The sequence below is a fragment of the Fusarium mangiferae genome, assembly GCF_900044065.1.
Source record: "Fusarium mangiferae strain MRC7560 genome assembly, contig: FMAN_scaffold004, whole genome shotgun sequence".
Taxonomy (NCBI): domain Eukaryota; kingdom Fungi; phylum Ascomycota; class Sordariomycetes; order Hypocreales; family Nectriaceae; genus Fusarium; species Fusarium mangiferae.
Window position 1 is genome coordinate 2,233,286 of NW_024573924.1, and position 13,555 is coordinate 2,246,840.

At 48.1% G+C, this 13,555-nt stretch overlaps 2 protein-coding genes across 2 annotated transcripts; one reads left to right on the forward strand and one right to left on the reverse strand.

Moving 5' to 3' along the window:
* Positions 1-500: 500 nt before the first annotated feature.
* Positions 501-7,987, reverse strand: FMAN_09265 (polyketide synthase; the record flags this gene model as incomplete). Its single annotated transcript, XM_041830087.1, has 9 exons — positions 501-2,005; positions 2,055-6,426; positions 6,474-6,823; positions 6,871-7,111; positions 7,166-7,368; positions 7,422-7,487; positions 7,542-7,629; positions 7,695-7,751; positions 7,814-7,987. 9 exons carry the CDS (start codon positions 7,985-7,987, stop codon positions 501-503), a joined length of 7,056 nt encoding a protein of 2,351 aa, XP_041680785.1.
* A 3,399-nt stretch (positions 7,988-11,386) lies between these two features.
* On the forward strand, positions 11,387-13,376 carry FMAN_09266 (uncharacterized protein; the record flags this gene model as incomplete). Its single annotated transcript, XM_041830088.1, has 6 exons — positions 11,387-11,550; positions 11,602-11,735; positions 11,792-11,915; positions 11,962-12,168; positions 12,213-12,554; positions 12,605-13,376. The coding sequence occupies 6 exons, from the start codon at positions 11,387-11,389 to the stop codon at positions 13,374-13,376; spliced, it is 1,743 nt and encodes a 580-aa protein (XP_041680786.1).
* Positions 13,377-13,555: the final 179 nt, after the last annotated feature.

Genomic DNA, 13,555 nt, shown 5'->3' on the forward strand with positions numbered 1-13,555 from the left:
CTTTTTGTCACGTCGGGTTTGCTTGGAATGATGTGCTTATGGTGGTGTTGAGTTAATCACTGCTGAGGTCAGGGGTCAGAGGTTGGTTGCACTTGCCTTACTGAATGAAACACAGTGAAAAGACCCCATTATGACCTTCTCTCATGCTAGAAATTACCAATTGAAAATTCTGATAAGAGTCAAATCGGGGTGCCTAACTGTATCTCAGAGTCACCTAAACTATTGCTTATAATTGCAGGTTTCGTCTTCTAACCTGCTAGCCCTTTACAACACCAGCATAAGCCACGACCGATTGAACAGAGATTTCTAGAGCTTTGTGCATTATACAACTATAATACATACTGCAAAGGAGTCCCTGAATTGTATGTCTAAACCCTCAAAATCCAGCCCTGTCTGCTGCTTTCCCTCAAATCACGAAAAGGAAATCTAGAGCCTTCTTGACTCCAGCATATATACACTCAAAATCCCCGCTGTCTCTGTTACCAGTCCTACAACATTCCTCATTTATCCTCGTCTCCAAAACCGCCTCGTCTAGCGATTTCTCCTGCTAGCTCAGCCACTGTTTTGTCACTCAAAACTTCGAAAACCGAGACCTCGACACCACAGTTGGTGACAACCCAGTTTCGGACACCAACGGCAACCAGGGAGTCAACACCGTAGACATTGGGAGGCTTCCCAGTGTCAATTTCCTCAGGAAGCATGTTCATGGCCTTGGAAAGCATGAGAGAAAGACCAGTGGTGACTATTTCTGCAGCTACATCTGTGCTAGAGCAACGTGAAAGAAGGGACTTCAAATCAAAGTCGTTTGAAGCATCAACCACTCTCAGGTCGGGGTTTGAGGTGTCCACCAGATTGAGGTAGCTATAGAGAGCAGTACGAGACCAGTATGGGTCAGCTGGTTGATTCTGTCTAATAAGACCGCCAGAGCCAATGCCCATAATGACGCGACCAGGCATGGGAGTTTCGGGGAAAATCTCAGCAGTGATCGCGTGCGTGATCATGGTAAGAAAATCTTCGTGGCGGATACCATAGAACCCACTGGCTCGGAGAATGTCAAGAATCTCCTCATCATCCGCAAGCATTCCTGCACCGAGAACAGGCCCGAGATCGATGGACACGGCATGCTTTCCTTCGAGGCGGAGGTTGAGGGCGAGGGCATCTTCAAAACAGTTACCCGCAGCGTAGTTGGCTTGGCCACGATTACCAATAACTCCCGCAGAGCTGGCAAGGAAGATGAAGAAGGGGTCCTCTGAGATCGCCGAGATCGCTCGAACTAGGTTATCTGATCCGCTTGTTTTTGGCCTGATTGCCTCGGTCCAGTCAGAATATGTCATGTTTGAGAAAATCGAATCTTTGATAGTCGCGGCACACTGAAAGACTCCCTTGATAGGTGGCATTTCTTGACATATCTCTTCCTTGATTATCTTCGTGAGAGCTTCGGCATCGCAGATATCAACCATGTATACCCGAGCGTCAATACCCTCATTGCAGAGGTATTTAAAAAATCGCTGAGAGGCTTCAGAAGAGGTACCGGTCCGTGAGAGAAAGGCAATGTGCCGAGCACCATTTCTAATCAGTAATTCGCAGATACTACGACCAAGGCCGCCCAAACCGCCTGCAAGTAGGTAGGTATCAGTACCCGACAAGGCTTGATGCAACGGCTTGATAGTCTTCTTGATAGCCATATCAACCTGAGGCGTGGCATCAGGGCCCCCGGTGATAGAAACGAGCCCAAAAAAGGGATCCTTCTCGATGAGTTCGAATGCTTTCTTGATCCTGTTGATATCGATGTTGGTGATTGGCACAGGAAGTGGCAGGTCATTCCCCAAATCATCAGAGCTACTCTCAACCCGTATACAGAGCTCCTTTACCAGCTCCCCCACGTAGTCTGCATCATACTTCAACATATTTTGCAGGTCAAAGTTGACGAGCGAAACATCAGAAGACAGAACGTGAACTGGTGGAGGACTTGGCAATCTGCAGGAAAACTGCACGACAATACCCCCTGTAAGAAGTCAGTGAATATGCAGCTGCAGGAGAGAAGCTGAACATACCTCGGCGAACGCACTTGAAATTGTCTTCGATGTGTCTCTGTGTAGGGTTGTAGACGAGATCAACCCCGTGTCCCGAACGATTACGGACAACTGTAGTAAAGAGATCCGAGTCAGCGTTGACGATATTTGCCTTCTTTACGCCGGCTTCTTCCAGAAAAGTTCGTTGTTTTTCTGAATTTGGTCCCATGACGGTCGCAAACACCTCGGCAGAGAGTGCAAAGGCTACTTTGATAGCAGCCATCCCGACCCCGCTGGCTCCAGCATGAATAAGAACTGATTTTCCTCCACCAAGTCTTCCAACCTTATCGAAACAATGAAAGGCATTAACGAAATGACTGAAGGAAAGACGAGATGACCACTTTGACACAAAGCGACTGTCTATGTTCACATTACTTTGAACGGAGCCACTAGTCACAAGACCGCTCACAAGATCACCCGTCATGAATCCAGAAACGTTGCGGCCAATTCGGCCGATGCGGCCGCGTATTTCAGATCCGACCTCAGATTCTAAGGTTTTTCCCATGGCGGTCTCCAAGTCGATGAAGTCGAGAGGTGCGCTTTCGAATATGACTTCAACTTCCCTAGGCTGAGGAGCATATCTTGTCCCAGCAGTAAATATCAAGCTATCATCTGTGAGGCCGGGTTTTGAGACATGAAGCTTCAGATGACGTGGGTAGCCATGGAATGATACCCGAGTGATCTTGCTAGAAATGCCATTCTCAACAACATCATTTAGCGGCCCAATAGGGACGAGCCGAGGGACGCAAATCATGCCGTCTCTCTCAGCATACTCTAGTTCACGTGGACCAGAGCCTTCATCCGACATGAATGCTTGAAGGAAGATCTTGTTGATATTCTGGACGGCCGATGAGGAATCCAGAGGTGTGCTCAAACTCAAGTCAAATGTCACAAATGTTTTCAGGGACTCTTCTGACATGAGTGTGCGCGCAAGAGCGATGACGGGAGCTCCTTTCGGATTCATCGGGTCCATGTGGGCACTGCGGGAGATCCAGAGAATTCCCTTCGCCACCTGATGAATACTATGGAAAGCTTTGAACTCTGTCTCGGTCCAGCTGTAGATAGATGCACCCGCATTGGATCCTGCTGAAAAGTCGAGAAGAGAGATGATGATCTTGTTCTTCAGTCTTGAGAGATTGCTTAAGACTTCATTGAGTTGCATGGTACGCATTTGTACGCTGGCTTGGCGCTCCACGATGAGCTTTCCCGCAAGCCATTGCGTCTCTGAAGGAGGATTGTCGGGCAGAAGGATGACAACATCATGGACAGATAGCTTATCTTCAGTTGGGTTCTTGCGATTCACCTTAAATTTGATCTCCACTTTCTCGCCATCAAGTTGGTTGTAATCATGTGAGACAATCTCATCGAGGTCGGGGTTTCCATCCGGACAGTTTTCCATGATATAGCCGGGACGTTTCAGGTGAGAACTGAGCCTGGCGATGTCGATTTCACTTCGAGAACAAATAAGAATTAGGTCATAGTCAGGGAGAGGCTCTGAACCATCTACAGGTCTTTTCTCGATGAAAGGTTCGGCGGCAGTTCCTGCAAAAACGGACGCAATCTCAGAGGTTCTGTCGTCAGGGCTCGTCTCAGCTAAAGTGTAACGAGAAAGCCAAGGTCTTTGCCCCTCGGGGCTCGTCAAAGCACTAACAATCTTCTGTGTGATGTCAGACGTACCGTCAACTTGGAGAATAGATAGTCCTGGCAGCTTATGTGCGAGCTTTTTGACAAAATCTTCCACATGTTCTGTCTTCGAGCAAGTGATGTCTTCCATCCACGAGACCTGAGTGCATAGAGTGCGGTTATTTGGAAGAAACCCATCCCCTTCTCGGGATGATCCAGAGATGCCAGTGAAATGGAGACCACGGACTATGACTGATGGCTGTTCCCAGCCAGATTGGGACATGGCAATATCTGCCCTTGCATCGCGAACACTAGCTCGAGTGGCGGTAGAGTAACCATCAAATTCCTTGTTGATGTCGCTGGAAACCTCTGCCGAGACAAAAATGCTCTCAATGAAAGATGGTACCATAGGTTCACTCTCGATAGCGAATGGTGTTTGAAATATGGAATCTAGAGTTGCAGGATGAATCAGATGGCCATACTCAAACTTTGCAGGCATCTTGGACCGCGTGTCAGGAATGCGTATCTTGGTGACGCACGCGCCCTTGCCCTTGCGTATGTGGATGATGTTCTGGAAAATAGAACCATAATTCATACCCACAATGTCAAGAAGCTCATATAGTTGTCGAGGTACAACTGGTTCCAGGCAGGACCCTTTGAGCAACTCGAACTCTTCGCGATGGTTCTGAAAGGCAATCTTCCAATGCCCACGCTTGTATCGCACCTCGATACGGCCAGTAGCGTTCTGCTCCCAAGAACAGTTCAATTGCTTCGAATAGATGCAAAATTCAAAAGAAGTATCTTGCAAACTGTGAACAGACGTGCAAGGAACACTCTTGAAGTTCAAGGCCATTTCCAGTCCATGTGCTGTGGTTGGGACAATCATAGCTCTTTCGATACGCATGTTGATGATTTCATATCCAAGGACGTTCTCTCGGCCCTTTGTGGTCTGGCAGGCGCCTTGGAGGACCATAGCGATCATGCCAGCAGCAGGGTAGATGGTCGTCTTTTGTATCTGATGATCTTGGATCCAGGGGTTCTCAGCAATGCGGAGAAAACCCCGCCAACGAGGTTCGAAGGAGATAGCATCAGCTGTGGGAGCACCGATCAGGTCTTGACGAGGAAATTCTCTGAATCGTGTTGCTTCACCAAGATGAGACTCGTGCCAATAAGATCTGGTGTGATTCCACGGATAAGGTGGAAGATCAGCTAGAGGCTTAAGGGGTATCTGATAAGAACCTCGAGTGACAACCTTTTCCATGTCGAAGTAACACCCACATGTCCAGAGCTCGGCCACAGTCCCTAAGAGCGACATTGCGCCGTGGGTCTTTCGGTCAAGAATAGTGCTGTATCTGGGCGGGTTCGGAAAGCCAAAGAATGTTATTATATCGAGAACTGGCGAGCGCAGGGCTGAACTGGGACTTAGCTCAACAATGATGTCTGCGGACTTGTCGGACGGGAGCTGCAGCATAGTGCTCATAGCTGACATGAACACGACAGGGGACACCAGGTTCAAAGCCCAGTACTTGTTGTCAAGCTCGTGCCCGTTAATTTTCTCTCCAGTGACGGAAGAGAACATTGTAACTGATCGCCGGTGCTGACGTGGATTAATCAATCCTAAAGCTGACTTGTACTCTTTCTCGATCTTAAGCATGTCCGAGGAATGATAGGCCACCTTGACGGGAAGAATGCGACAGAAGATACCTTTCGCATAAAGTTCCTTGAAGGCACCCTCGATATTTTCCTTCCTGCCAGATAATGTCACGGACCGAGGACCATTCACACAAGCAAGCTCGCAAGGGTACTTCTTCTCATCATAACTTTCGTCGAGATCAACAACGGAAAGGCCAACCACCATCATGGAGCCCTGTGTGCCAGTTTGTTCAATGGTAAGGGACGAAGCAACGAGTCCGCGATAATAAGCAACCTCCCAAGCCTCTTCCTTGGTGAGAGAACCCGATGCGTAGGCTGCTGCGATTTCCCCAGAGGAGTGCCCAATGACATAATTAGGACTGATATGAAATGAATCCAAGAGGTCCACGAGAGCCATCTGAATAGCTGTAGTTGCGGGTTGCGAGATTCTGGAGTCAGATATTCGAGTCTCGGCCTCGTCTTTGAGAATTTCCTCCAGGAGGTCGAATTCACTGGCGAGTTTGTTCTTCATGTATCGAGAACCAGCTTCCAACGCATCGCGGAACGCCTCAAAGGGGAGAAGATCTTTACCCATTTGCGCAAATTGAGCGCTCTGTCCACAGAAAACAAAGCATATATTGGGCTGCTTCTTCTTTAATGTTCTTTTGAACGAGGATTCGTCAATGACCTGAAGTTTGGCGATCAGTTCCTCTCGAGACTTCGCGACCACGGCATGCTTCCATTCAAGGTTGGATCGGCGAGAGCCAAGTGTGTAGGCATAGTTGTGCAAGAATGCTGTGTCTTCTTCCCCCTGTGACTCCAAGTACGGGATGTGTGATTCCATAATGCGCCGCACACCCAATTTGTCGTGGGACGAAAAGACAAAAAGTTGAGGCTCGAACACTGCCTTGGTACTGGATGTTCTGCGGCAAGAGGTGGTCGCCTCAAAAGAGTTGTGGTTTCCCCTAAGCCCACGCGCTGACAGATAACGAGGGGCCTCATCCATGATAACATGGGCGTTTGTGCCTCCGAAACCGAAGCAGTTGACACTGACACGGCGTAAGCCAGAAACAGGCCAGTCGAGCAGTTCGGTTGGTACCTATGATTGTCAGCGATAGTTGGGTGCAGTAAGATGCTGCTACAAACCTTGACCTTCCACTTTTTGAAGTCAATATCAGGATTGGGCTTCTCGAAATTGATATTGGGTGGAATTTTGGCATGTTCTAGAGTCAGAACGCCCTTGATGAGGCCTGCTACACCAGCGGCGCCTTCGAGATGACCAATGTTAGGCTTGATAGAGCCGACGACAATGGGGTTATCAATGCCGCGAACCGTGCAAAGTGACTCTGAAATGGCTTTTAGTTCGCGCCAATCCCCAGCTTTGGTTCCTGTGCCGTGGCACTCAACATAACCTGTTTGACTGAAGTCAATACCGGCAGACTCGTAAACAGACTTGATGTTGGCGACTTGGGCCTCCTTGCTCGGAAGGGTAATGCCTTCAACTATTAGTATCACTGCTATGACGTAGTAGTAACCACTTTACCTGTCGTATGGCCGTCCTGGTTGACTTTTGTTGCTCTAATAACTGCACGAATAGTATCGTTATCGCGAATGGCATCCGATAAACGCTTCATGACAACAACACCGATACCCTCGCCTCTACCATAACCATTGGCTCGAGAGTCGAAAGTGAAGCATTTGCCATCAGGGCTTAGGAAATTGAGAGCTGTCATAGGCATCATAGTATTGGGCGTAAGAATCATACCAGCCCCAGCGGCAATCGCCTACAAACTCGTTAGCATCCACGCACGAATTGAAATGGTGGGTATTACACCTACAAGTGACGTCTCTTTTGCCCGAAGGCTCTGTGAGGCAAGGTGAACAGATACAAGACTGCCACTGCAGCCTGTATCAATAGTCATGCTGGGGCCATGTAAGTTGAAGAAGTGCGAGATTCGATTTGCCATTATGGCAATGCCGTTTCCAGTAGCAGCGTACTGAGGTTGCCAATCTGGATCCCGGAGACAGACTTGCTCGTAGTCTAGCAGAATTAAGAGTCAGCGAGGATTTACAGCAAATGGTGGATATACTTACCTTTCACAAAAGAACCGACATACACAGCCGCATCGCTGCCATCGATATCTTCTTTGCGGATTCCCGCTAAAGTTCCATCGTCAGTTTCGACCAGAACAGGTATCTTGGTAGACGACTTACCATTCTCAAGTGCCTCGTATGAAGCCTCGAGGAGAATTCGTTGTTGGGGGTCGATAGCTTTGGCATCTTCCGCCGAAATCGAGAAGAACTAGAGCAAAGGGCAACGTTAGCCGAGTAACTATAGCAACTGCGAGTCACAGAGCCAAAACTTACGGAAGCATCAAAAGAAGCAAAATTGCCCTTGATGAAATGAGCTCCTCGGAAAGAAATCTGCCCAAGTCATATAATTCAGCCATGTCATACCGATCAGAAGTATGCTGTCGTTAACTTACACTGCCCTGTCGATCACCGCTGGGATGATAGTACCCGTCGATGTTGAGACGGTCCTTGGGGAATTCAGACCACTGAGACTCTCCACGCTCCAGAACTTTCCAAAGTTCTTCTGGGGAAGAGGCATCGCCAGGGAATCGCAGACCAATGCCTACGATGGCAATGTCGTCCTCCATGGCGCCCAAAGCACACCTTCAAAAAGCAATGCAAAAAAGGCGGTAGCAAAATATTAGTACTTTGTCCTCTCTTTTCTTCAAAAAGAATATCCAGAATGAACCAAGATAGGACGCAGTGGTAGGGGTTTCGTTGGTAGCAAAAGTGGCTCTTGTGAAGAAGAGGAAAGGAAAGGAAAGGAAGGAAAGACAGTTCGAGCAGGTCGATTCTGAGATTTCAAGACCAAGGTACCCATGAAAATAACTGGATTCCTAGGCAGTGAATCACTGATGCCGGTCTGCCAGTGACGGAGGATATCTTGCCAGTGTACCTACGCAATGCCAAGAATCGGTAAAGAGTGTATATGGTGCGGGAAGTCGAGGTAGGTACTTAGCACTGGCAGACAGATACTGAGATCTTATCGGAATTTCACTCGGATTATAATGAAGCAATGACAGAGAGAAAAGAACCTCAGAAGTACTAGGTTCAAAGGGATTTTCTAGCGATAACAATTAGATATTATCTATCCTTGTGTTTGTGGCCGGAATGAAAGAAAGGGGCGGGAGTCCATATTTGACTCTTTCCATGGATCAAACTGTAGCAACCGGGCCTATATCATCGCCTTGTTGAACTATGTTTCAAGAAGTAAATAGGGCCGATGCCGTCATTGATGCTTTACGCCCCATAGCTTCTTAGGTCCGCCCGTGTTATAGTCGGTGTGAACCATTTGAAGTGAAGGCATCTTCTTTGCCAAGAGCTGCATGAAGGCTTAGATAAAAGCTAACCATATGGATATTCTTTGTGTAGGGTCCTATGATATTGGGAAAACTGATTGTCAGGTTCCTTGTCGACGGCAACTTGCTCTGGATGGAGGCTTGCTGCAATATCCCGTCAAGTCTAGAAGGCATCATACTTCTTTCAATCGGTCTAGAAGCTTTACCGCCCTTTCAGATGAACTTTATACACCTCTATGCAAAGTTCTATTTGTTTGAAGTGCCTCCTTGCCCGTCAAGCTTCGTCGTTCTGATGCTGAACAGGGTATATCAAGAGCAGCACGTGGGAAAAACACGGATCAGATGCATAGCCAAGAATTGTCACAAATAGAATGTTCAAGACAAAGAAGCAAATTATACATTACCTTTATCTACAAGAGTGCAATGCTATACCTGAAATCTATGAACATTGGAACCAACCTAATGCTCATTGGGTTTCGAAGCTCAGATATAAAAACAGGGGTAATATCAACAATCGTGAAGACGGGCAACTTCTACTATGATCCTGGCATACAAACTGCCATGATATGGCTACCAGGGGATGAAACTAATACTTGCTAGCTTTTTAACGACCAAGTAATGGTACCAGAGGATGATAGTAGGCCACGCTCTGGTCCATCGTTCCAAGAGGAAGGTTGGCTGCAAACATAGCTCGAATAGCCATTTCCTCTTCATCTGGTCTTCAGTTGGTGAGAAGATGATCTCTCACGAAGGTAATTCGCAAGAAATGCAGCTGCATATCTGACGACATGGCTCTGAAGCACTTCGGATGGACTAAGCTGATGCAAGATGACATACGTGTGAAAGGCCGGAAACAGGCAGGCAAGATCAATCAACAGGCCAACGAAAATCGATTGGGTGTCCCATTATTACATACGGGAAGCTTACTGTTCCGCAACGGCTGCATGAGGGATGCCATGCCATGCACGGAAGACCGACTGGGGAATAGCCGTTGGTAGCCTCCCGCAGCAGGGACCGCACCACGTCAGATGGGAGCGTCCCCATAACGGAAACAACAAGATGATAGGCTATAGTCATAGCTTTGGTCACAATTTCCGAGTAGAGTTTAAGTTGCGGGAGACCACCATACTTCAGCATCATCACGTGGAACGGACGGCTCGTCAATTTCAAGATGGGACATCCGTCCCAGAACCATTAGCCGAACACAGTGTCTTGGACATATTTCTCGCCACCAAGCCATCGCGTTCCTGGATCATCCGATTATCTGGCAAGAGTGTGGAACAAAGTTACACAGGTAGCGCCAGGCGAGCGTCGTTTGGCTGTCCAGCTACCTAGAGACTCACTCAACCGTACGACGCAACTACCCACCAGTCAAGACGCTTTGGCATACCCAACCATTGCCGATGTATCCCTCAATCTTGGGTTCTTATCTTATACCCAAACTTTTTCGCAAGCAACGTCTTGCCTGAGGATCTTGTGCGAGTGAGAGGGGCTTGGTTAGAACTGAACAAACTAAATTCATGAACACAACGCTAGGACTCTTGCACATGAGCAGTAGATTTATCATGATGAACTAGTTATACCCAGATTTCTATCCTGGACTGGTCTTTGAATTATTTTAGTGTGCAATCCAAATAACACTAGCGAGTTGAGGACCGATAACTCTTCGTCTAGGGAGCCAAAACTCTGGCCCAGCCACGAGCAGAGAGCCGTGCCATGTGTAACCACCACACAAGCGGGATCCTACAGTTTTACCGAGGTTTCTTCGTTTGGATTATCAAGCGGCGGCTAGAGGATTTCCTTTTATGGACAGAGCAAACAAAGTTGTTGACAACGGCCTCTGGTTTGCTTCGTATCAACTCACCCAACGCACCATGTCACGCAGACAGGACTCACACAAAGGCGTCTTTGGACTTCTTCAGCTCTTTCCTTTCGTCCATATGAGACTCCCACTCTCAAAGCTTCTTCTTACCAGTAACACCAATCAGTCGGTCATAGACAACCATGTTTAACATGAGAGCAATGCCCTGGGTACCACAGCACCCGTCATAGCCACTACTCCTACAACCGTGTCACTGTCAGAAAAGATCTCATGTACTTCGCAGTTGCAAAAGGTTTTGGTCTATTCTTCGGTGCAGATGTTTGAGGTTGGCGACGTTGTTGAGTGGCCTATTGTGGCCTCTTCGCTTGTAGTCGTGTAACGTTTGAGAACCATGTCTCAAATATTAATTCGGTCCTTCGCCTTCTCCGGCAAGATAGTTACCAATTAGTATGAATGTTTCAAGAGTATTATGTTCCAAGTCAGGTGTGTTGTCACTTCGCCTCCAGATTCTCTGCGGATCGACTCGATATGAAAAGCTCCAAACTTTTCCAATCGGATACAGCTGAAGATCTTTGAATCAGTGCCTACTACCTCGCCAATAGATTACATCAAATCCGCCTGGCTACGGGAGTCTCTTCTTTCCAGGGAACTTACCAAAATCGAAGGGCTCCTACTTTGTCAAGCCCCAAGGCCGCGCCTTCGCTCGAGGAAACTCTCCACGCCTTTAGCTGCACTATCACTTATCTTCACTGCCAATCTTGATTCTTTAACTTCGAAATCGGGTCCCGATATATCTTCAAGCTCTCAAGCGCTTCCAAGAAATTGCATCGAAACATTTGGAGTGTGGGAGAAGACCGATAGCAAAGATGGACAACGAATATCGAATGTCTCTCTCCTATCCAAACCCATCCCTGGGCCAAATAGCAGTGACGGAGAATGACTTGGAAGAGAATGCCCCAATGGCAACGGAGGTCATCGGACTACACAAACATTCAATCACTGGGCCTCGACGAGTAGTTCTTGTCATCTCGTAAGAAAGTTGTTGCGCTGGCAGACGGAACTTGCTAATTGACATATTCAGATTGTTGGCCGGGCTGCTCTTTTCGAGCCTTGACACCTCCATCGTCTCGACTTCGCTCGTCACCATCTCGCACGACCTTGACGACTTCACAAACGCGCCTTGGATAGTTCTAGCGTACCTCCTCACATACATGGGTGAGTCTCTTGCAAGATCGTGAACCAAGAGAACATCCTTTGACAGGATGCAACAGGATTCGCTGTCTGTGTGTCCAAACTGAGTGACATTTATGGACGGCGCAACATACTCGTGGTATCATGGGTCATTTTCGTTGGTTTCTCACAGGGCTGTGGATCAGCAACTAGTATGACAGCTTTGTATGCCGCCTGCTCTGTACTCTGCTCTCAAGCTGACCCCTTTTAGGATTGTATGCCGCGCTTTCCAAGGAGTGGGCGCATCTGGTCTGTACAGCTTAACACAGATCGGCCTAGTAGAGGTTGGTCCTTCTCACAGTCCCAGTCTGATAGGGGCTATGATTGGTGTTACCCTTGCCGTCGCCTTTGTACTGGGCCCCATCGTCGGCGGTGCAGTTTCTCAGCTTTCAGACTGGAGGTGGTTGTTCAACATGAAGTAAGTATTCTGGTACATACTGGAAGAAATACTGACGACGTCAGCATCCCTTTCGGCTTGGTTGCGATCCTCACAATTACAAATCTCTGGCCGCACGAAGAAGTGGCACACTTCTTCTCATGGAAGGCTTTCACCAGCATCGATTTCCTCGGAAGTGCAACCCTTCTTACCAGTTCGGGCTTTCTGGTGTTCGCTGTTCAGCAAGCTGGCTCAGATACGTTCGCTTGGGGGAGCCCAGAGATCATCTCTGCTTTAGTCATTTCAGGCGTAAGCTGGCTCGTGTTCGTGTGGTGGGAGGTGCACTTGGAGACAAGGCCTTTGCGCAGCATCGAGCCAATCTTCCCGATCCGATTGATGCTTCGAAGAGTATACTCTGCCGGACTACTGTAAGTTGGAAAACAAAGGTTCGCCAGTGATCCCAGCTGACACCAATTAGGGTTACTTTATTCACCGGGTTTCCTTACATCTCACTTTCTATCGTCATCCCGGAAAGATTTCAGATTGTCAGCCGTGAAGAAGTCCTAACAGCAGGTTTGCATATCCTCCCTATGCTTAGCGCTTGTGCCGTTGGGTCGTTTCTCGGGGGAGCCATTTCGAGCCGGAGAAACAACACGTCCCTGACTCTTCTGGGGGCATCGTGTCTACAGCTCCTTGGAGTCGGTCTAATGTCAATGCTGACTGGGCCAGACTCACATAGTAAAGCCCAGTATGCCTTCCAAGCAATCTTCGGGCTTGGCGTCGGTCTCTCTTTTTCTGCCGCAACTATCATGACCAGTATACTCGCCGCTGAACGGAGTGAGCTCGCCTCTGCACAAGGTGCTGTAGCACAGGCTCGTGTCTTGGGAGGTTGCATTGGTCTTGCGGTTTGCACTGTCATTTTCAACTCCCACGTCAATGAATATCTCCAGGACCATTTGACATCTGCTCAACTCGACAGTCTCCACCGATCACCGCTAACAAGTCTACAACTACCGGGACATCTACGAGACTTAGTTAGAGATGTTTATGCTGGTGCATTTGCAGAAGAAATCAAGGTCATGATGCTTGTGTGTGCCGTCATGGTAGCCTTGTCTCTTTTCTCGCTGGAAAGAAACCCAGCGCCCCTGGAAAGGTTGACGGCTTTCCCCAAGGATCAGTTTTCTTCTAGAAGAGGCAGTGAATCTGCGACAGAGATGACGGATATATCCAGTATACGCCGCTCTGTTTGAGACTGATTCATGTCATTCTTTAACTGTATTGGGCACCACCCTATTCTATCCCAAACAGATCGATCCTGGTGCGAACAAGTTGGTTTTGGTTTTGGGTGGCATACTCGGCGTTAGCTTACAGGCCTGTGGGTTTTCTCGTATATAGTTGTTTAAATATTCTGATTATCGCGGCGGACTGT